The sequence below is a fragment of the Drosophila busckii genome, chromosome 3L (assembly GCF_011750605.1).
Source record: "Drosophila busckii strain San Diego stock center, stock number 13000-0081.31 chromosome 3L, ASM1175060v1, whole genome shotgun sequence".
Classification (NCBI taxonomy): Eukaryota; Metazoa; Arthropoda; class Insecta; order Diptera; family Drosophilidae; genus Drosophila; species Drosophila busckii.
In genome coordinates, this window is record NC_046606.1 from 12,151,435 (window position 1) to 12,173,886 (window position 22,452).

Here is a 22,452-nt window from a genome sequence, read left to right on the forward strand (position 1 = left end):
CAGAAGCATAAGTTAAACAAATATTACAAGTTAATGCAACTTACTAAATCATCCGCCATTATAATAACTATGTGCGGCTTGGCCTCTTGGCCATTAGTTGGGCTCAAAACCAACATGATAAGCAGCCAGAGCGCTAATGTAGCCCCTGTATTCACTTGCATTTGAATTGACATTTCATTGGCTGTAACTAGTAATCAATTATTTTAATAATTCTTTACTTGATTCAGCTTTTAACTAAGTAATATTTATTGCTAATTAATTGCTTATTACTTGAACTAGTCTGCTCTCGTTGAAGGCAGACGCACAACTGATTTTATAAATCGTCTGTTGGGATGGTGTCGAACCACGACTGATAACTGCTGAATATATGTACATATGTTTAATAAGCAGCAATATTTAAAAACATATTAACGTACATACTTTTAGGTGTAGCCTATTGCCAATTGTTTCACCCAAAGAAAAATGTACTAGAGTAATAAACTGAAAATTATAATTAAAATCATTGTTTTTAGAATTATGAAAGGAAATAAAATACAATAAATAAAAGCTCCGAAATAGGAACACACACATACAAAGTTGGGTTGTTTTGGTTTCTGAGCTTTTGTTATCAAAATAATGAGTAATTACTGCTGTAGATATGTCTGCTTATTGCCCATGTGCTCATCCAGCCACCAGGTCCATTCGAAGTCGTAATGCTTGGGATCACAACGTGGATCCGCTGGAAGATTGCCTGGAACACGCGCTTGCTTGGAGAACTGCTCAATGCGGGACCACATGTCAAGCACAAAGCTCTCATTGCTATGCAGCTCGTAGAGATTGCTGCGCTCGCAAGGATCTTCATCAATGTCAAAGAGGCAAGGAGCCAGCAGTGGCTCACAAGGCTTGGCAGTAGCGCTTGGTTCTGCACATCTCAGCGTTGCCGTTTCACGCAAAGCACTAATGTTAATGGAAAGCTGTGGATCAGCTAGACGCTGCAGCTGCTGCCAGACGCTGGTGTTTCTTATAAGCTCCTCATAGTGTGCCGCACGTGGATCTGCGGATTCGTCAGTGGGTTGGCCCAGCCATCCGTCAAAGTTGCCATTTCTGGTGGTGCCATTGACCAGCTTCCATTTTCCGCGTGTGTAGGATAAATAAGGCTCCAGGTTGTCTATATTGTGTACAATTTCACGCTCCACCGGCTGGTGGCCGTACTTCAACGCAGGCCAAAGATTCAGGCCATCCAGCTTTAGACTGGAGTTGAGGGTAATGCCAGCAGCAGCCGCCAAACTTGGAAGCAGATCTCCTATGTAGAAACGCTGTGACCAGACGCTGCCCAAGTGCTCAAAGTCGGTGCACCAAATGGCTGCTGAGGAGCGTAGACCACCCTCGAAAGGAGTGGTCTTTTGCTAAGAAGAGAGCATTAGCTTTAGTTAGAAATCTGAATAATTGTAACTGCTACTTACGCCCTTTAGCGGATAGTTGGAAGCGCCGTTGGAGTTCACTCCCTCAGTGGGTCCGCCATTGTCGGAGAGAAAGATTATTATGCTTTGCTGCAGCAGCTCCCGACGTGCAAGTGCATCAATGACGAGCCCCACGCTCTTGTCCAGACGCGAGACCATGGCTGCATAATAGCGTTGCTTTTCATTTTGGATGTAAGCAAACTTGTTTAATTCGTCGTGCGGTGCCTGCAATGGAGCATCCACATTGCCCGCATGTGGTGCCAAGTGGCTGAGCAGCAGAAATATGGGCTTGGAGCTAGCATTATGTTGCTCGATCAGCTCCACAGCAGCATCCGTTAGCACGTCGGTTACATAGTTTCCGAAGTATTCACATGAGACTTTAAGATCATTGCGGAAATCATGACCACGCGCATAGGATTTACCCTGCAAATATTTTAGTTGTAGTTGGCGTTCAACAGTTTGGATGGATGTGGTGAATGAATGGAGGCGTTGGTTACCTGCTGTTTATAAGTTTGATCAAAGTAATCGATAAAGGCTCCTAGGTAGCCCAGATGATGATCAAAGCCACGTTTGGTAGGCGTAAAGTTCTGACGCGCCATGCCCAGATGCCATTTGCCCAGCAGCGATGTTTGATAGCCATGTTGCTGGAATATCTGCGCCATAGTTGTCTCATCCAGCGGCAGACCCCAGGGTTGATCATTTGGTATAACATAGTGTTGCATGCCTAAAATAGTGGCAAGTTTAATATAGAAAGCAGCAAGTGGCATGCCACACTTACCTGTGTTTATGGGATATTTGCCAGTGAGGAGAGCTGCTCGGCTGGGAGTGCACATCGGGGGTGTATAGAGATTATTTAGTATAACTCCACTGTAGGCAAGAGCATCGATATTCGGTGTGAGAAACTTGTTCGAGCCACGAAAACTGACAAAGCCCTAACAGAAGCATAATTAACAAACTATACAATTAATGCAATTACAATCATCCGCCATTTTATAATAAACTATGTGCGGCTTGCTCTTGGCCATTAGTGGGCTCAAAGCCAAATGATAACAGCCAAAGCTAATGTAGCTCATTGTACTTGCAAATGAGTGAATTGCATTGGTGAATTCATAGCTGTAACTGTAAAAGTAATAAAGCTATAATATTAAGTTATAGGCTGCAGTTTATAAGTAATATGCTTAGTAATTCTTATGCACTTTCAATGTTCGTTTGGAAAAACGTTCAAAACAATTGTGCCACATTTGTTAAAAATAATGTAATAATAAACTTTTACAACAATTGCCAGCAAACTTATATAATACATAAAATATATATATATTATATATATATTACTAGCATCAGTTACTTATGAAACATGCAGTATGTATATATACAAATTACAAATTATTTACCTTTAAATTTGTTTTGTTGCGCCTTTGCATATCATGCTTCAAATAAATAAATACTATTGATTAACAAAATTTATTTCTTGATTATATAATCATATATTATTATATTTAAACCAGGGGCGTCCAAACGCTGCATAGGGAAGAGCAAATCATCAATACACTAATACGAAAACACTAAAACCAGTAAATATGCCGTTAACTCAATTATATTTCATGCACTGAAAAGAAATTAGGCATGACTTACTTGTCCAAGGTTTGCACAGGCAATGATAATTTCGCATGTCCAGTGCAACCTGTTTTAATTTTTTTAAGTGCACTCACGTCACAGCAACAAGAAAGTTCGCAAAAATAATTTTCGACACAACACAAACACATGAAAAAATTGTTTGTGTAATTTGCATTGGCTTATGTCCGGATCACGTATTTGCTCTTCCTATACTGAAGGGCAATTACAAAAACAAATGATCACACTGAGCATAGGGCTTCGATGCCCCTGATTTAAACAGTCACTGTAATTTAAGTAAACAATATTTACCCACAACTGATAATCGCTTGAGCTGGAGACTATGGTCAGCTGTCGTTGGAGGCAGAAATGCAACTGTTTAGATAAACAGAAACATTTATAGAGATAAATAACCTGTTTGTCTGTCGTGTATTGTTCTGGGCGTTGGGGTAACAAGATTGATAACTGGCGAATAAACAAATGTTTCCAATCAGCTGCTCCATTTGAAAATATTATAATCTACTTTTAGGCTGACACTTGTTGAATGCTGCCACTCAATTATACAATAAACTTTATTCTATTCACTGGGAATCGCTAAATGTTTATACAAATAGATAAAATTCATTTAAAATATTGAAATTTCTAGCAGTAGTTTATGTAAGAACTGATGTTTTATTCAAAAGATAGTATAAATGAAATAATTCTGCACTGTTTTATATATTTATTGATTGTTATGTACTTAAAGCTGAAAAAGAAAACGTTTTTATTAGCTGCTTTAATAAAGAATAGCGCGAGATTATATATTAAATGTCTATGATCTTCATTTATGCAAACCAAACATTGTTTAGTAGAAAAATGAAAGGAAATAAAATACAATAAATAAAAGCTCCGAAATAGGAGCACCTACATACAAGTTTGGTTGCTCTGGTTTCTGAGTTTTTGTTGCTCATACAGACAGACGGACAGACGCCTTATTTTGTCATGCTGCTATACTTTATACATTTTTAGCCTTTTTTGTTAAAGAGTATTATAAAAATTATTAAACTGACTGATAGCTTATCAGCTTATCATTGGAAAAAATCATGTTCTATAAAAATTTATTATTTTATAGTCACAAATTTAACATTTTGGAACAAGAATATCTCTGGCTCTAAAGCAATATGAAGCTTAAGAAAATAATGAGTAAATACTGCTGTAGATATGTCTGCTTGTTGGCAGCTTTGTTGCCCATGTGCTCATCCAGCCACCAAGTCCATTCGAAGTCGTAATGCTTGGGATCACAGCGTGGATCAGCTGGAAGATTGGCTGGTGCACGCGCTTGCTTGGAGAACTGCTCAATGCGTGACCACATGTCAAGCACAAAGCTCTCATTGCTATGCAGCTCGTAGAGATTGCTGCGCTCGCAAGGATCTTCATCAATGTCAAAGAGGCAAGGAGCCAGCAGTGGCTCACAACGCTTGGCATTGTCGCTTGGCTCTGCACATCTCAGCGTTGCCGTTTCACGCAAAGCACTAATGTTAATGGAAAGCTGTGGATCAGCTAGACGCTGCAGCTGCTGCCAGACGCTGGTGTTTCTTATAAGCTCCTCATAGTGTGCCGCACGTGGATCTGTTGCATCGTCGGTGGGCTCACCCAGCCAGCCGTCAAAGTTGCCATTTCTGGTGGTGCCATTGACCAGCTTCCATTTGCCGCGTGTGTAGGACAAATAAGGCTCCAGGTTGTCTATATTATGCACAATATCACGCTCCACCGCTTGATAGCCGTACTTTAAGGCAGACCAGAGATTCAAGCCGTCCAGCCTTAAGCTGGAGTTAAGTGTAATGCCAGCCGCAGCCGCCAAACTGGGCAGCAGATCTCCTATGTAGAAACGCTGCGTCCAGACGCTGCCCAAGTGCTCAAAGTCGCTGCACCAAATGGCTGCTGAAGATCGTAGACCACCCTCCCAAGGCGTGTTCTTTTGCTAAGAAGAGAGCATTAGCATAAGTGAGCGATCGGAATGATTTGAACTGCTACTTACGCCCTTTAGCGGATAGTTGGAGGCGCTGGTGGAGTGCTCGCCCTTAGTGGGACCGCCGTTGTCGGAGAGAAAGAGAATAATGCTGTCCTGCAGCAGCTCCCGACGCGCCAGTGCATCAATGACGAGCCCCACACTCTTGTCCAGACGTGACACCATCGCCGCATAATACCGTTCAGTTTCATTTTGTATATAAGTGAACTTGGCTAATTCCTCTTGCGGTGCCTGCATTGGAGCATCCATATTGCCCGCATGTGGTGCCAAATGACTGAGCAGCAAAAATATGGGCTTGGAACTGGCATTATGCTTCTCGATCAGCTCCACAGCGGCATCAGTTAGCACGTCGGTGACATAGTCTCCCAAGTGTTCATGCGAGACTTTAAGATCATTGCGGAAATCATGACCACGCGCATAAGAATTACCCTGAAAATAGTTTTGTTATAGTTGATGATCATTAGTTTGAATGGAGGTGGGGGATGCTTTTTAAACAAGTAAAGGCTTACCTGTTGCTTATAAGTGTGATCAAAGTAATCCACATAGGCGCCTAGGTAGCCCAGATGATGATCAAAGCCTCGTTTGGTAGGCGTAAAGTTCTGACGCGCCATGCCCAGATGCCATTTGCCCAGGAGAGATGTTTGATAGCCATGCTGCTGGAATATCTGCGCCATAGTTGTCTCATCCAGCGGCAGACCCCAGGGTTGATCATTTGGTATAACATAGTGTTGCATGCCTAAAATAGTGGCAAGTTTAATATAGAAAGCAGCAAGTGGCATGCCACACTTACCTGTGTTTATGGGATATTTGCCAGTGAGGAGAGCTGCTCGGCTGGGCGTGCACATGGCGGGTGTATAAAGATTATTTAGTATAACTCCACTGTAGGCAAGAGCATCGATATTCGGTGTGAGAAACTTGTTCGAGCCACGAAAACTGACATCGTTGAAGCCCTAGACAGAAGCATAAGTTAAACAAACATTACAAAGTTAATGCAACTTACCAAATCATCCGCCATTAATAATAACGATGTGCGGCTTGTTCTCTTGGCCATTAGTTGGGCTCAAAGCCTAAGCATGATAAGCAGCCAAAACGCTAATGTAGCTCCATTGTTTACTTGCAAATGAGTTGACATTGCATTGGGTGAATTCTCTAGCTGTAACTGTAAAGTAATTAAGCTATATATTAAGTAATCAGCTGCATGTTTCATAAGTAACTGATGCTAATAATATTTTATGCACTTTTCAATTATTTCGTTTTGCAAAAGCGTTCATAAACAATTGTGCCATATTTTGTTGATAATAATGTAAATAGTTTTCAACGTAATTTGTTTAACAAGGCTGTGACAAAGTAGCTTGTAAACTTTACGAACAATTGGCAAGCAAACTTATAATAAAGTATACACATATATATATATATTATTTAATATTATATATTATATATTTAAGTGTGTGTGTACTTACAAATTACAAATTTGTTACCTTTAAATTTATTTTGCTGCGCTATTGCAAATCATGCTTGAAATAAATTATATAATACTATTAATTGAAAGACTATATTTCTCGAAACTCGATTATATTTAAACACTCACTGTAATTTAAGTAAACAACATTTACCCACAACTGATAATCGCTTGAGACGCTGGAGACTATGGTCAGCTGTCGTTGGAGGCAGAAATGCAACTGTTTCTCTATAAATAACCGGTTTTCTGCTTGTCTCTCGTGTATTGTTGTGGGCGTGGGGGTACCAAGATTGATAACTGGCGAATAAACATATGTTTCCAATCAGCTGCTGCATTTGAAAATATTATAATCTACTTTTAGGCTGACACTTGTTGTACGGCATGACACTTAATATTCTTTAAAATCGCTAAATGATTTTACAAATAGATTAAATTCAATGCAATAGTTGGAATTTCAAATAAACCATTGTTTATATATTTATTGATAGTTAAACTTATTAAACTTGAAAAATAAAATGTTTTTATTAGCTGCTTATATAAAATGTGGCAGAGATTATGAATGAAATTTCTATGATCTTCATTTATGCAAACCAAACATTGTAAAATAAAAGACTATTATAATAATAAATAAATTAAAAATAATATTTGTTTAAGCACATGCGTAGTGCTTGAGCGAAATATCTTTATCATTTATGTTTGTTTATTTGCATTGGCTACACGCGCATAAATTTCTCCAACATCATTGTGGCTAACTGCTTAAGATAAATAGGGGTTAACCTTAAGCGGTTTAGCACAGTTTCAGCTCAAGCAGCAGTACGTGCAGTTAGCCAAAAAAATGTTAGTTACACCACTAAGACAACGGGCTAGCCACAAGCCACAGCAGCTTAAAGTTGATATGACGCTGAAGCAGCAACAGTATGAAATAACAAATCATGGTTATGGCAAGGATGCTGTCAAAATACTGCATGTAAATCGCCAAGGACCAGTGCATACTATACAAGAGTTTGAAGTCTGTACGCAATTGAAACTCTATAGCAAAAAGGATTACTATCAAGGCAACAATTCGGATATTGTGGCAACGGATTCGCAAAAGAACACAGTCTATTTGTTGGCCAAAAAGCATGGCATTGAAAATCCGGAAACCTTTGCGCTGCTCTTAGCCAAACATTTTCTTAATAAATATGCGCATGTGCAGCAGGCTCATGTGCATGTTGAGGCTTATCCTTGGCAGCGCATTTGCCAGGATGATATACATGGCACTGAGCTGGAAAAGACAGGTGCTGGCAACTTTAGTGCTCATGGCCATCGCAGGCTGCATAATCTTTTCACCTGTGGCGCAGCATTATTGCGATGTGGTGATGAAACGTGATGGTGAGTTGGCCAGGCCTTAGTTAATAACTAATTATTTAATGTCTTTTTACTTAAGATCCCAAGCAAACAGTCATTAGCGGCATTAAGGGCTTGCGCGTGCTGAAGACTACGCAATCCTCGTTTGTTAATTTCATTGACGATGAGTTCCGTTCGCTACCCGATCAGCATGATCGTCTCTTCAGCACAGTGGTGGACTGTTCCTGGCAGTACTCTGATACGGAAACGGTAAACTTTAGCGCCGCCTGGCTGCTGATCAAGAATATTATACTTCAAAACTTTGCGGGTGATCCGAATGTGGGAGTTGCCTCACCTTCCGTGCAGCATACGCTTTACCTTACCCAGAAGCAGGTGCTGGAAGTGCTGCCTCAAGTCTCAGTTATCCTAATGACCATGCCCAACAAGCATTACCTAAACTTTGATACGAAGCCCTTCCAGCAAGTGGTGCCTGGCGATAATAATGAAGTCTTTATACCTGTGGACAAGCCACATGGCACCATCTATGCTGAGTTGACGCGCAAGCAACTAAGAAGCCATCTATAAATTAAAGTATTAGCTTTAGTTAGTGCAATTGTTAATTAAAATTAACATTTTTACACAAATTTTATGTTTGCTATGTTACAGTGATTGCAAAAAGCTTGTTGTTAAATTTATTTATATTCATGCGCTTAGTTTAATTAAATGACAGCAAATACAGTTTGCCACACTGTGCTGAGAGCATAAGAAACATGCATAAAAGAATTTGTTATCAAAAGAAAAAAAGCTCAAGAGAGGCCGCCACATGCTCTCATACGTTTTTATCTTAAGCCCAAAATGTTTGTGAGAATCTGATGCAATAGCGCAGACGATTTGAGTCAGCCGCAAGCGAAAAGAGAGAGGGAGAGAGTAACTTCGGTTGGGAAACAACCGCTAAATATTCTGACTACCAGCAGAGACGAGTTACCGGCAGTGGGGCGCCTGTTGAATTTAGTTGGCAACGCTGCCGTAGCGAGAGCAGCTGTTCATGGCGCGAGTGTGTCTCTCATAATTTTTTTGTTGTTGCCGCGTGGACAAGCCATAGCACATGGTTATGTTCAGTTTAGTTCAGACGTTCTCTTGTGCGCGGGGTTTATGTTGTTAAAACTATTATCAAAAACATAAACAATTGAATTGATTTATAATCAAACAGTGACCAAAGAAAATGGATGAGTTATCTGACTTCATTAGTGGGTAAGCATTAGTGTCGCATTGGCAGACACACACATATACACATACACATGTACTGTATATGTATGTATGTAGATTCTACAAGTGTCTAATTATAGCGGTAAATGTGCAATGCCGCTGTTATTTTTAGAAGTAATATTGGTTTTTTTTTACACCCACACTACTGATATGAGAAATATCTGCTGGCACAGCACGTAAACAAATGGCGTGCATTAAATAAATTGAATAAATATTTAGCACAACTCATGATCAATTGAAAGCTTGAAATTCAATAGTATAATTAAGAATTTATTATACAACATAACGTGCCAAACATCAAAGGATATTTTAAATAAAACATGACAGCTCAAGACAAAGCCTAAGCCTTAGCAAAGGAAAATCAGTTTAACCTTAATCATCTTGAAGAAGTTTTTTAGGGGTTGATTATAAAGAGATGCATGTGCGATCTACTGTTGTAGTTAATATATTGTATTAACAAAAAGTACAGCAATTGCAGATTAATCATGCATGATCATAATTAGTTAAGTCTATAGTCTCTTGACCAGCTGATCAGCAAACTGAATCAGATCAAAAGTCAGTTCTGTTTACTAACAACAAAAATAAAATCGTTGCGGTTTCAAGTCATGATTTTTGATATATTATAAACTATATAGCGCACCATAAAGAAACAATCAAAATCACCCAAAGTGTGGCGAACAATTTTCACTTTCTATACTCACCACGATGTGAAGCTCCGTTAGTATTTAACGGCGTTCGCAGTCACGCCAATTTCTCAGACGTAATATAAGCCCAAGTCAATCGAGTAGTCATATTTAATTGGAAACGCTATACGCAGCTATTTGATATAGTGTAAAATGAATCAATCAAACTAATAATGTGTTTTATATTTTGATATTTAATACAAAAATATTAAAAACTTCAGTTTCGGCATATAAAAGTGTAAAATTGCCCTTAATAAGTTTGCAAGGATTTTGAATAAGGTAAGCTAGTGCGCCAGTTCCAGTTAAGACCTGCTGCAATTTGTGCTTGTGTTTCATCCAAACTACTGTTGGTTATTTCCAGTAATATGCTGAACTGTAATTAATTCCAGTCTTGCATATGTAATTCCAGTTGATTCTTGTAAGCCAGCAATTCAATCAATCATGCATTTTTTATTGTTTTCTTTTTAATATTAGATCACAAGACTCTACATTAAACGATTGTGAGCTTAAGTTAAACGCGCATTAACACTCGCTTACTAATTATTTTACGACTTAGTGGTCATAAAATCCGTGTCATGGTACGAGTCCAAACGATCCCACCCACCGCGACCCCATTTTGCGAAAGTTTACAAAAGTTTAACATAGAATAAACGAACGTGTTAATATTTCGTTTCGATTAACATGGCTATACAAGTGTTTTCGTTTAGCTCAGCAAATAATTTGCCCTTAAAACAGTGGCGTCAACCCAAAGAGGGGGTTAAAGCCAAAGCATCTATATTAAGCTGTCGCTGCTTTTTCTTGCAGCATGCCCAACTGGAGCGTGACCAATGTATTCCGCGTGCTTACTCGCCGCAAGCCGCTGGAGGACTCCAGCGAGTCCAAGCTGGCCAAAGTGCTGAGCGCCTTTGATTTGACTGCGCTGGGCATTGGCAGCACGCTTGGTGTGGGCGTCTATGTGCTGGCTGGTGAAGTATCCAAGAGTCATGCGGGTCCAGCTGTTGTTATTAGTTTTCTAATCGCCGCCGTCGCCTCCATCTTTGCTGGACTTTGCTATGCGGAATTTGGTGCACGTGTGCCCAAGGCGGGCTCCGCTTATATTTACAGCTATGTCACCATTGGCGAGTTCATTGCGTTTCTCATCGGCTGGAATCTCATTTTGGAATACGCAATCGGTACGTACATTTGCTTTATTGGCATCGCCGACGCCGCCGACAGTTGCTTGATCAATTTAATTGATTCGCATTTGGCAAAATATTCAATTTTGATTAATTTGTTCGGTTTTTTGTTGCAGGTTCCGCGAGTGTTGTCAAAGGTCTGAGCACGTATCTGGACTCGCTTTGTGGCTACGCTATGCGTGACTTTCTGGCGGAGCATCTACCCATCAATATACAAGGCCTGAGCGCGTATCCAGATCTATTTGCTTTTATTGTCACCATTGTGTTCTCCTGGGCAATAGCTGCGGGCGCCAAGGAGTCCACACGCGTTAACAATGTGTTCACCATGCTGAATCTGGGCGTGGTGCTGTTTGTCATCATTGCGGGACTCTTCAAGGGTAAGTACAGTCAGTTAGTTTCGATTTATAACTGGTATTAATCGTTTGCGCCTTTAGTTTCTATAAGCAACTGGACCATACCCAAGTCGGAAGTGCCTGAGGGCTATGGCGATGGCGGCTTTATGCCCTATGGCGTCTCTGGCATTATCAAGGGCGCAGCTGTTTGTTTTTACGGCTTTATTGGCTTCGATTGCATTGCTACCGCTGGCGAGGAGGCAAAGAATCCCAAAAAGTCCATTCCCTTTGCTGTCATCGTGTCGCTGGCCATGATCTTTCTTGCCTACTTTGGCGTCTCCACTGTGCTCACCATGATGCTGCCGTACTTCTCTCAAGATGAGAGCGCTCCACTGCCGCATGTATTCCGCATTTATGGCTGGCATGTGGCGGAGTATGTGGTTACCATTGGCGCTATGTTTGGCCTGTGCGCCAGTTTAATGGGCGCCATGTTTCCACTGCCGCGCATTGTCTTTGCCATGTCCAATGATGGATTGCTGTTTAAATTCCTTGGCGAGATTAGCACCAAGTACAAGACGCCATTCAAGGGCACCATGATCACGGGACTGCTCACTGGCATACTTGCTGCCATCTTCAATCTCAGTCAGCTGGTTAATATGATGTCCATTGGCACATTGCTAGCCTATTCCATGGTGGCCAGCTGCGTGCTCATCTTGCGCTACGATGTGGATGAGCGTCGTGAGTCTCGCATTATGAGCAATGGACTCAGCCATACACCAGAGCAGCCTTGTGCGCTCTGGCGCCGCCTCTTCAATCTCAATCGCCAAACCGTTGCCAATAAGCAATCCTCACGCGTCGTCACTGTGCTGGTTACACTCTTCTGTAAGATGCGCCCACTGCTCATTTGTTTATGTTATTTATTAAAATTATTATTGCAGCTGCCTGGTGTCTGGTGTTCTCACAAATTCTAACCAAATTCGAGGAAGATCTGGAGCATGTTACGCACTTTGATGTGCTGCTGCTTATTGTGGCTGGCATTCCATTGGTTGTTATGCTCTATATGATTCATCGTCAACCCACCTCGGGCGTGCAGTTGTCCTTCAAGGTGCCACTGGTGCCTTGGCTGCCTGGCATCTCCATACTCATCAACATCTATCTGATGATCAAGCTGGATATACTCACCTGGGTGCGCTTTGCCATTTGGATTAGCATTGGCTTGGCCATCTTCTTGGCCTATGGCATACGTCACAGTCGTCTGCGTCAGCGCGAGCAGCGCAACAGTTCCATAACCATGCTGAGCGTCTCCAGCGAAACTGCGCTGCTGCAGCGTGCCAAATATGGGGATAGCCCCAGTTTAGGTAATGATATTCAACTCAAATTTTTGCCCAGCTCGGCCTGAGTACTTTAGATGTTGCAAAGACATTTTTTTTATTATTTGTTGTATTAAAACATAGCTATAAGTTGCATATTTTATCATCACACATACACACGCTACTATATTTATATGCATGTAAATATAGAGCCAGCAATTCCGCTTGTAATAATCACACGTATAGTTGTTAGATAGAACCAAAAATGTAAGCGTCATGTACAAGCAAATAGGCAATAAGTGAATACACATTTGTATTTATTGAGTAATTAATTAAATATTTATTATTGTCTCAGAGAAAACATTTGTAAATGCGTTTTAAAGTAAAATAAACAAGTAAACAGCAGTTACTGTTTGAAATTTCAAGATGCGCGCGCGCTCTGAACAAAGTATCGATGCTAGCGATGCTAACGTTGCGATATATCGCTAAGATAAACTCCGTGATTTAGGGTGACCATTTCAGTAACTCGTTACTGAAGCGCGCGTCGCAGTTTTGCTTAATCAGTTGTTTAATTTAAAATTTGTAATAATAAACATGCTTGCTAGCAAAATTAATGCGAATTAAGAGACAACTGCAATATTATCATACAATTATATTGAGCTATTGTTGTTGTTTATGATAACGCAAAGACAAGCAAAGTTACAAGGTTATTGGCAGCACGATATCTAATTTGTAAGTTCAAGTTTCCCTTTAGCTATTGACACGAGATAACTTGTTGATCTTGTTGTCTATATGCAACAAGTAGGGATGCCTAGCAACGACTTGTAAACAAGGCATTTGGCTCAAGTTCAGCTGTTGCATTGGCAACGCCTAAATTCAATGGAATGTTTAATCGATGCTCATTCGAAGGATACAAAACACACGAGCTTGCAGTTTAATTTAAGAAAATTGCTAAAAATATGTCGCGCTACAAATATTAATAATTAAATAATTAAGTTAACAAGTTAAATAAGCACTAAGCCATGGGAAATACGGAGAGCAATGTGACCAGTGGCGTCAAGAAGCAGGCGGGAGTTTCCACGCAGGCACTCTACAAATTTGTGAATCTCAAGGGCGGCGGTCTGCTGGTGGACATGATGAAACGCGCTTGTCAGACCAAACAGTTTGCCGAGATTGATCATGCAATCAAAACGAAAGTGGAACCTTTTCTATATAACAAAGGCGCAGGTCGATATTTTCCCATATCCAAGTTGGTGCTGCTGCGTAATCGCGACAGGCCACGCACACGGCAATTGCCAGAGATACGTGCGCTAGAGAATCCCGATGATGATTTCAATATACACGACTACTGTCCCGAGGTGTCCGAGGCGGAGTATATATCCAATCCCACAGCATATCGCTTTGTCTGCTGGGATTTGAATGTAAGTTGCAGATTTCCATTCAAATCCAAGCTTGGAGCATATTACTAGTGCAGCTTTTCTTTTTTCAGATGCGCGGCGCTGTGGGCGAAACTATTTTGCATCTTTGTCTATTGAATGCTACATCCTTGCATGCTGATCTGGCCAAGCGTTTGCTCAAGTTCTATCCCAAGCTTATACTGGATATTTATATGAGCGATGAGTATTATGGCGAAAGCGTGCTGCATATAGCCATTGTCAATGAGGATCCAGCTATGGTTAAGTATTTGTTAGATGCTAATGCGGATGTGCAGGAGCGGTGAGTCATCAATTATATGAATGTAGCTATAATAATAATTTATATTGACAGCTGCTGCGGCGCTTTTATGTCTGCGGAGGATACCAAAGCTTCGCGCACGGATTCACCAGATCATGAGTATGTAGCGCTAACGCCCATGACCAACTATGATGGCTATGTCTACTGGGGCGAGTATCCTTTAAGCTTTGCTGCCTGTTTGTCACAAGTAAGCGAAGTGCACTTAATGAAAACTTTTACTTATGCGCTTGCGCTTTTAGGAAGAATGTTTTCGTTTGGTGCTGGCTCGCGGCGCAGATCCTGACTTCCAGGACACCAATGGCAACACTGTGCTGCATATGCTGGTTATCTATGAAAAGCTGGAAATGTTTGATGTTGCTTATGAAGTGGGTGGCAATATACATTTGCGCAATATGCAAAATCTCACGCCGCTGATGTTGGCTGCCAAGCTGGGACGCGTGGAAATGTTTTTCCATGTCATGAGCATAGAGCGTGAAATATATTGGCAGCTGGGCAGCATTACCTGTGCAGCATATCCACTGCTTATGATTGATACCATTAATCAGGATACGGGCAATATAAACAAGGACTCTGTGCTCAATTTTGTTGTGTTTGGTGATAAGTTGGAGCATTTGGAGCTGCTGGATGGCGTCGTTATTGATTTGCTCAAGACCAAATGGGATACTTTCTGCAAATCGCGCTTCTATAAGCAATTCTATATGTTTGCTTTTTACTTTCTTATATCGCTGTTTAGTTTTATACTGCGTCCTGGACCGGAGGCTAAGGATGATGATGATGAGCAGGAGGATGGCGCAGCAGCTAATGCGAGTGCTCGTCATGATTTATATATAAATGGCTCGCTTAGTCAGCACACCAAGCGTGGCACTTCCAATGTGGAATATAGTAAGTTTAATGATTTAATTTGATTCAATATTCATTACTATGCTTGGCAGAAACATTTTGGCTTAACTTTACGGAATACTACGATCCAAATGAAGTGGAAACGCTGCCAGCTTGGTGGCAAAGCTATGCGCAGTGTCCATTGATGAATCTCGAATCCGATTTGGCCAAGCTGCGCATTATAGCTGAGCTTATTAACTTTGTTGGCGCTATTCTCTATCTACTGGTGGCTCTTAGAGAGGCGCGATTTTTGGGCTATAAGATGTTTATTGAAAATTTGGCAAGCTTGCAACTAAACTTAATTTAAATCCATACTAAAACTTAGACTTTATAGATGACTGCACCCTCGCGTGTGATGTTTTTGTTCTCCTGCGCTTTGATGATGACCATACCCTGGCTGCGTGTATCCTGTGCTACAGAAATTGATGATCATGTAACAGTTGTTATTATGCTAACTACAGCGCCTTATTTCTTGTTCTTTTGTCGGTAAGCTGCGCTACAAACTTTTTTAAATCAAAAGTTACTTATTTGTTTATTTGCAGTGGCTTTAAAACTGTTGGTCCTTTCGTTGTAATGATATATCGCATGGTCATGGGAGATTTGCTGCGTTTCGTTTCCATCTATTTGGTGTTTGTCATGGGCTTCTCGCAAGCTTTTTATATAATATTCCTAACCTTTGATAATCCCTCAACGCCTGAGGATCAAGATGCTGAAACCAATCCCATGCCCTCACCTATGGAATCCATTGTTGCCATGTTTTTGATGTCATTGACCAACTTTGGCGACTACTATGGCGCCATGGTGTCCACGCAGCACGAGTACGAGGCCAAGATATTGTTTTTTCTGTTCATGACCATAGTGAGTGTGCTGCTGGTGAACATGTTGATTGCCATGATGGGTAACACCTATCAGAAAATTGCTGAGATACGCAACGAGTGGCAGCGTCAATGGGCGCGCATAGTGCTGGTGGTGGAGCGCAGTGTGCCGCCAGCGGAGCGGCTCAAGAACTTTATGAACTACAGTCAGTCCATGTCGGATGGCAGGCGAGCGCTGGTGCTGCGACTCAACATGACTGTAGGTGCTTATAACTAACGCTAAGTGAACGTGGTTTGATGCTCTGTTCTTTGCAGGATGAGGAGAAGGAAGAAATGAAGGAAGTGCAGGAGACAAAGCGCATACATCAGCGCTTCTCCAAGAAGCGGCAAATGGAGCGCGAGGCGCGCGCCCTGAGACGCCAGCAGGAGTATGAAAAATTCTTTGGCAGCGCACCCAAGAGCGCGGATAGTTTGGATAACCACCAAGTGTGAGTTCTAATTAGTTCAAGTTTTATTGAACCTCCCCCTCTCCCCTGCCTTCCCCACACTGTCTGTCTATTGAAATTTGTTCACTTTGTGCAATAAATATTTAGTCTATTGAGCAGTTCCAACCACCCAGCTATGGGTTCTACTTTGTATAAATCACTCATAAAACTCAACTTAACGACTTGGCAAACAAACAACGACGTTGCCATTTGTATGTTAATAACAATTTTATTATGCAACGAACATATGGCTGGGTGGACAACAACATCCGTTTATTGAGCCGTCTCATGCTTCAATCTCCGCTATCGTCGCTGCATCTTGCTGGAGGATTACGTAATTGCAACTGTAGCCCCGACTCAGATATGAGACAAACACCTTGCATTGTTGTTGCAAGTGTTGCAAACAATAGTCTCGGCACTGAAATGATATCAGGATCAGCGCTCATCGCTGATTGACGCAGGCGTGGGATCCTTTTGCCTAAATTTTAGGTACGCCGCTCTCGCTACACCGGAAACGTTTAGCTCGCTTTGTTTGGCCAAAGAAATAGTCGGAGCACAATAGTGCGCCGTATATTGTAAAAAATTCTTTTCAGCTTTTTTGGAAAGTGTTAAAAAGCAGCGATCTACCCATTAATGTGCCCTGGCCGTGTTACGTTTACTCAGCCACTCCACTCAGCTTGACTTTAATTGCAACTCAATAGAGCAATTTAGGACATGCTGAGCGTATGGAACGATATGCGTACACTGAAAGAAAACCAAAGCAAAGTGTATAGAAGTATTTGCAAGCTGCAGTGATTATAATAAAATAACTATTGAGAGCAAAAGATAAAAATATTTTCTATTTATTGAGGCTTTGAATAATTAGAGAATCCAGTAAGTTAAATAGTTTTAAACTTTTGAGCTTTAATGGAATTAAAATAAAATAACATAAATACATAAAGCAGAGATACAAATTTATTTAATTTATGGATTTTCATTTTTGAACTTTAATGGAAGCAAAATAAAATAAATACATAAAACAGAGATAAAATTTTATTTAATTTATTTATTTTGAATAATAAATGCTTAATATATCTATAAAATTGTTTATGCATTTTATTGATGAGCTTGAAAAACATAAATCTTGATTATGTTAATAATTTTTAATACAAATTTGAAGCGTAAGCTCCATATGAATATTTCTTATTTTACTTTTTGTTTATATAACTTAATTGCATTTTATTTTGCTTTTAATTATTTGCTTAATTGTTATCTCAGTGTAGCTGCGACTTGGTCAACAACAGTTACAGCTTAAGGCTTAACTCCTTAACGCCGCATAGTTTTAAAGTTCCCAGCAGAGGGCAACCCCTGCCTATTGCTGCCGCTGCTGCCGCTTGCGGTTGCACAATGGGCACCACACAGAGTGACAGTGCGGGGCATTAATGATATAGGTGGCAACCCTTGCGCAATCACAACAAAGGTTTGTCCATAATTTGAATATGTCACACCAGGTTTCCCAAGCGCTGAATTGGCTTTAGCGAACCCCCCAGCCCACCCTCTCTGCCGCTCACTCACTCCATTGTGCGTGCGTTGAATTGTTTGGCATTTGATTCGTTGCTTTTGCGTAATTACAGAGTGTGCCGCAGTCGGCGAGGTGTCGAGTTCGTTGTTGTAAGCGACAATTTAATCATATGTTTTGCCAGCAACATGGGCATTGTTGCAACTCTGCCTAATGGGGCAGCTGCCAATGAGCATGGGAGTTTCTTCTTTTTTTTTGGGTGCGCCCACTTCCTTTGAGAGGCAGCGCAAACAGCAGAAGGATATACTTATGTTGACCTCCCTGTAGCGCTTTCTATAACAAGTATGCGAGTTTTTGCATGTCCATAAAGCAACTAACAGCTTGTTAATTTCCCAAGCCATAAAGACGTTTGCTGACTCTGGAAACTCAACTCGCAACTCGGCAGAACTCAAGAAAGTTGGCAAAATTGTTTAATTACTCCAAGGCACAACATTGTAAAACAATAAAAAGCAATGAGGGATATGCCCTCAGCTCGTGTCCGTGTCCGTGTCCGTGTCCGTGCCCGCTCCTTTGCCCGTTTATTTTCTAGGAAATTATGCATATTTTATGAGCGCCGTTTAGCGGCTTCTGAGGGGCGTTGCAAATGACTTTTAAATGCCGTCCGGCCCGGCCAGTCGCGCAGCATTGATTGCATTTTTTTGCTATGCCTTTCTTTCTTTCAGCTTACTTTCTTTCTTTAACTAACTATTGCAATTGTTTGGCGTTTGTTCTTTTCGCCAGCAGCACACTTGACAAATCTGCAGCGAAAGTCCTTGGGGAGTTGTGCTAAGAAAAATGTAAAAAGTATTCAAATCAATGGCGCATTTAAATAAGAATTATATTGCCAAAGCGTCCCCCGTGTTCGTGTGGAGTGAAGTTTATTTAAAGTAAATTATTTATGCAAATAAAAAAGTTTGCAATTTATTTGCAACTGTGCGTCGTCCACTGGGAATGGCTTGGGTACACTACTCCATCAAGTGTGTGTGTGTGTGTGTGTTTGACATTCAAGGGTTGTCCAGAATTCGATTTGATTTTGACCTTTTGTTGGCGCTAAAGCTTTGACTAAACGGCTTAGTTAAATGTTATAGCAAAAAAGAGCGACTGCTGCTGCTGCTGCTTTAAATGATTGAAGCAGCATCTACCTGCTGTTAGCTTTGATTGAGACCACACTTGAGGTTTATTTGCAAGCAGTTGACTGTTAACAAAAACCGCAAAGTTTTAATTGAATTTCCTGCTCACAAAAATAATGTTTTTTGCCACTTGAGTCGCTCGCGGCGCGGCGCAGAGCTAAACAAACAAAACGACTGACTGTCGTTATTGACAGACTGTTGGACAGATTGAATAACGTGCATACATACAACAAATATAAATTCAATTCGCCAAATCAAATCACTTGAGTGCGCGCACAATGAAAGTTGCATTTAAAATTCCAAGCCAAGGGAAAAACACAAATGCTTGGAAAAATGCTGGGAGTGGGTGGTGGGTTGACTACAGAGTCAAAGGCGTCAAAGCAACAGCAATTGCTTCAAATGCTTTTCACTTTGATCTTTACGCGCAATCAAACTCTTTGACTCTTTGACTTTGGCTTGGGCGCAAAACTCATTTAACAAATGGCTGCAATTAATTAGAAGAAGCCACAGCAAAAGCTTAACGCATTTCTGTTGCGCAGTGTATAATTATGAAAATATCAAAGGCTGTTTACACCTTTTTGGACAAGGACTAGGCTAAGCTGCCATTGACAGGCCACACTCAGTCTGTCTCGTTAGGCAACGCCCACACGCCCACTTTGGCCAAATACCACAATTGTGGCATCAACATGAAATGTTGCTTTTGCTGTTGTTGTTGCTCGTTGCTTGCCCCGAGGCAGCCGCAGAGCATTTTGACACATTTTGTTTTTGCCGAGGCTACTTAAGGCCGACGTTCTGGTTTTGTGGCTGGAAATCTGGTTCCAACTGTGCTTGTTGCTCGTAAACATACACCGTGGGATTCGTACGGATTGGATTTGAATTTAGTTCAAAATCCGCCACACCACACACTACAAAAGTCGCTTTGAGTGGGCACTTGGATGGCGGCGACGTTTTTGCTTAGAGAGCGAAAACAAAAATTAGTAGACGGCCCACTTGAGAGCCAACCCCTAAGAATGACCCCTACGTAGCATAAAATGCAAAAATTTTTATAAAGAAATTTGCTTAAGTGGCTCGTTTCGATTACATGAGCAAACTTAAGATCAAATTCCGGCGCATATATATGAAGTGCACAACCCTATCGCTGATTGCAGAAATTAACGTCGTTTAAGCCAAGTGGCTGCCATTACGACTTCGAGCCCAAGCTCTGGGTTGGGGGTTGTCAGGCTTGAGCACAAAAGCCGCGACTACCGAGCATTTCTTAGTTAATCTGTTTTGACATCTAGTATGAGTGAGGAGTGAGCTTTTCCTAATGAGCTCTAATCGAGCGTGGCTTATGAGTGCCATTGATATGCTACGCTCTGACAGCTCCTCAATTGCATTTGGATTTGAGATTTGCATTTTCCCAGGCGAGAACTCCTTTTGCCAATTCTCACACACACATACATATATACTCAGTGACTTTTGTGGGCTTACACATGTTGCTGGCTCTCTAACCTATTAGCTGGAATTGCTTGACCGGAAATCCGTGCAACATAAACAAAATGCATTTATTTATTATTGTTTTTTGTTTTGTTTTTTTTGCTGCATTGAGCAACAAACACAATTCGAGTTCCGTTGAAATTGCAAACAATAAAAGGATGACAAAGGCTGCTGCCAGCAATTGTTGCAACCAGCAGCACAATTACTCAGCATAGCTGCCAACCAGGTCGAAAATCAGGTGAACGGAAGTCGTCCTACGACAGCACATGTGGTGGTAGTCCAATCCTTAGAAGCAGGCTTAAAAAGGTATTTAGGCTAATGGGATATGTTATAGTATAAATTGTGACAATTACACAATTTGTGCATTTGAAGCAGCGCAACAAAAGACAAATGCAATACTTGGGTGAAATTCTTTCTTTCTATACACTTTGATAATGCAAAAGGGTAGCTTAAAGTTATGCAATGGTAGCTTCGATTAACTGAATCGCTTTAACCAGACTTTGCTAGCGTCAAAGTGTATTAAAAGTTGGCTACATACATTTTAAGCTGCGCGCTTGCTTTTTAGAAATGTTCACATATGAATTGCTATAAGACTCTGCTAAAGTTTCATAATCAAAGTGTATTTAAAATTGACTGCATACACTTTGAACTGCTCTATTGTTATATATAAATTTTCACATAATTTTTCATGCTCTTATAATAAAGAAAATCCAGAAATATATCGTTAGATTACGTGTGCATGCAAAATGCTCTTAACTAGAATGACACATGGAAAATCTGTAAAGTAATCATAGAGACACGTACGTTGAGAAAAAAAGGAAAGCATTTATATGCATATGTATGTGTGGGTGTGTGTGTGTCGAACAAAGGATCTAAACTACGTGAGAACATTTCAGTTAAGTTAGCAGCAGTTTGGCAGCTGCTGCAAATATTTGTAAGTTAACGTTTCTATATATGCAAAGCACTAAATGTTGACCTCATAATTAACAAAATCATGCCAACAATAGTTAAAGCAATTTAACCTCATTTGCTGCGCATAAAGAGTTTTTGTTGTATTGTATTTTATTATTGTTATTATCACATTTGCTGCATTGTTGCTGAATTTAATTAAAAAACGCAAAAGAATTGTTTTCGACAGAAGTATAAAAAGCATTAACTAGAGCCCCAATTGACAATTGAGAAATACAACAATGCGAAACAACAACAAAAACAACAGAAGAAAACAATGAAACGCGCGACTCTCGGGATTAAACGCAGCAAACGGCGGCGGGTTGACAGCCCGGGCATGGAAAGTCGAGCAGACAAAGGGTTAACACGGGGTTTGTCTAGCCATAATGGGTTAACATAATCATAGTCAGCCTTATATTGAGTGCACATAGACATTTAACACCTGACACAATGCTAAAATAACTCTAGAACTTTTCATTTCTACTTTAGTTTAGCTCAGCTACATTCCTCTCTCTCTTTCTCTCGCCCTCTCTCTCTCTCAAAGCAAGCAACATTTGTATGCTAAATGCGAAATGCGTATGGCAAGAAGCAAAAGTTCCAGTCTGTTCTTCTTCTTCTTCGTCTATATGCTCTTAAGTGAAAAGTAGAATGCATAGAAAGCAAAATGCTGGCTGAACAAAACTTTTTCCATTACACAACACATCAACAGTTTTTTTTTATAATACATTATTTTCGTGTTTTTTTTTTTATTTTGGTGGGCAGCACAAAGGAAACGTTGAAAGCGCTGAAAGCTTTTTGTTACCTACAACTAAAGGGTAAGCAGGGCATATTAGTTTTTA

The 22,452-nt window shown here is 40.7% G+C and overlaps 5 protein-coding genes across 7 annotated transcripts; 3 read left to right on the forward strand and 2 right to left on the reverse strand.

The window, feature by feature from the left end:
* Window positions 1–569: 569 nt before the first annotated feature.
* On the reverse strand, window positions 570–2,359 carry LOC108600354 (arylsulfatase B). Its single transcript, XM_033293650.1, has 4 exons — window positions 2,218–2,359; window positions 1,937–2,163; window positions 1,443–1,862; window positions 570–1,385 (listed from the first exon to the last, which is right to left on the reverse strand). The coding sequence occupies exons 1-4, from the start codon at window positions 2,270–2,272 to the stop codon at window positions 624–626; spliced, it is 1,464 nt and encodes a 487-aa protein (XP_033149541.1). The 5' UTR covers window positions 2,273–2,359; the 3' UTR covers window positions 570–623.
* A 1,809-nt stretch (window positions 2,360–4,168) lies between these two features.
* Window positions 4,169–6,746, reverse strand: LOC108600353 (arylsulfatase B). Of its 2 annotated transcripts, none has more exons than XM_033293574.1 (6): window positions 6,672–6,746; window positions 6,059–6,217; window positions 5,849–6,008; window positions 5,568–5,794; window positions 5,068–5,487; window positions 4,169–5,010 (listed from the first exon to the last, which is right to left on the reverse strand). In XM_033293574.1, exons 2-6 carry the CDS (start codon window positions 6,107–6,109, stop codon window positions 4,201–4,203), a joined length of 1,668 nt encoding a protein of 555 aa, XP_033149465.1. In that variant the 5' UTR covers window positions 6,110–6,217; window positions 6,672–6,746; the 3' UTR covers window positions 4,169–4,200. The 2 variants fall into 2 exon arrangements, with proteins under 2 accessions (XP_033149465.1, XP_017843367.2); XM_017987878.2 differs by having other exon boundaries at window positions 6,647–6,732.
* Window positions 6,747–7,412: 666 nt separating this feature from the next.
* Window positions 7,413–8,428, forward strand: LOC108598197 (uricase-like). Its single transcript, XM_017984813.1, is given in 3 exon segments — window positions 7,413–7,837; window positions 7,839–7,888; window positions 7,944–8,428. Coding segments are annotated over 3 exon segments (960 nt in total).
* Window positions 8,429–8,868: 440 nt separating this feature from the next.
* On the forward strand, window positions 8,869–12,964 carry LOC108600352 (high affinity cationic amino acid transporter 1). 2 transcript variants are annotated; one of them, XM_017987876.1, is made up of 5 exons: window positions 8,869–9,094; window positions 10,597–10,964; window positions 11,084–11,344; window positions 11,402–12,181; window positions 12,238–12,964. In XM_017987876.1, the coding sequence occupies exons 1-5, from the start codon at window positions 9,066–9,068 to the stop codon at window positions 12,696–12,698; spliced, it is 1,899 nt and encodes a 632-aa protein (XP_017843365.1). In that variant the 5' UTR covers window positions 8,869–9,065; the 3' UTR covers window positions 12,699–12,964. The 2 variants fall into 2 exon arrangements, with proteins under 2 accessions (XP_017843365.1, XP_017843366.1); XM_017987877.1 differs by lacking the exon at window positions 8,869–9,094 and adding an exon at window positions 10,008–10,071.
* Window positions 12,965–13,631: 667 nt separating this feature from the next.
* Window positions 13,632–16,564, forward strand: LOC108600351 (transient receptor potential cation channel subfamily V member 6). Its single transcript, XM_017987875.2, has 8 exons — window positions 13,632–14,030; window positions 14,099–14,325; window positions 14,377–14,530; window positions 14,583–15,225; window positions 15,276–15,502; window positions 15,557–15,708; window positions 15,765–16,296; window positions 16,353–16,564. The coding sequence occupies exons 1-8, from the start codon at window positions 13,632–13,634 to the stop codon at window positions 16,527–16,529; spliced, it is 2,511 nt and encodes an 836-aa protein (XP_017843364.1). The 3' UTR covers window positions 16,530–16,564.
* Window positions 16,565–22,452: the final 5,888 nt, after the last annotated feature.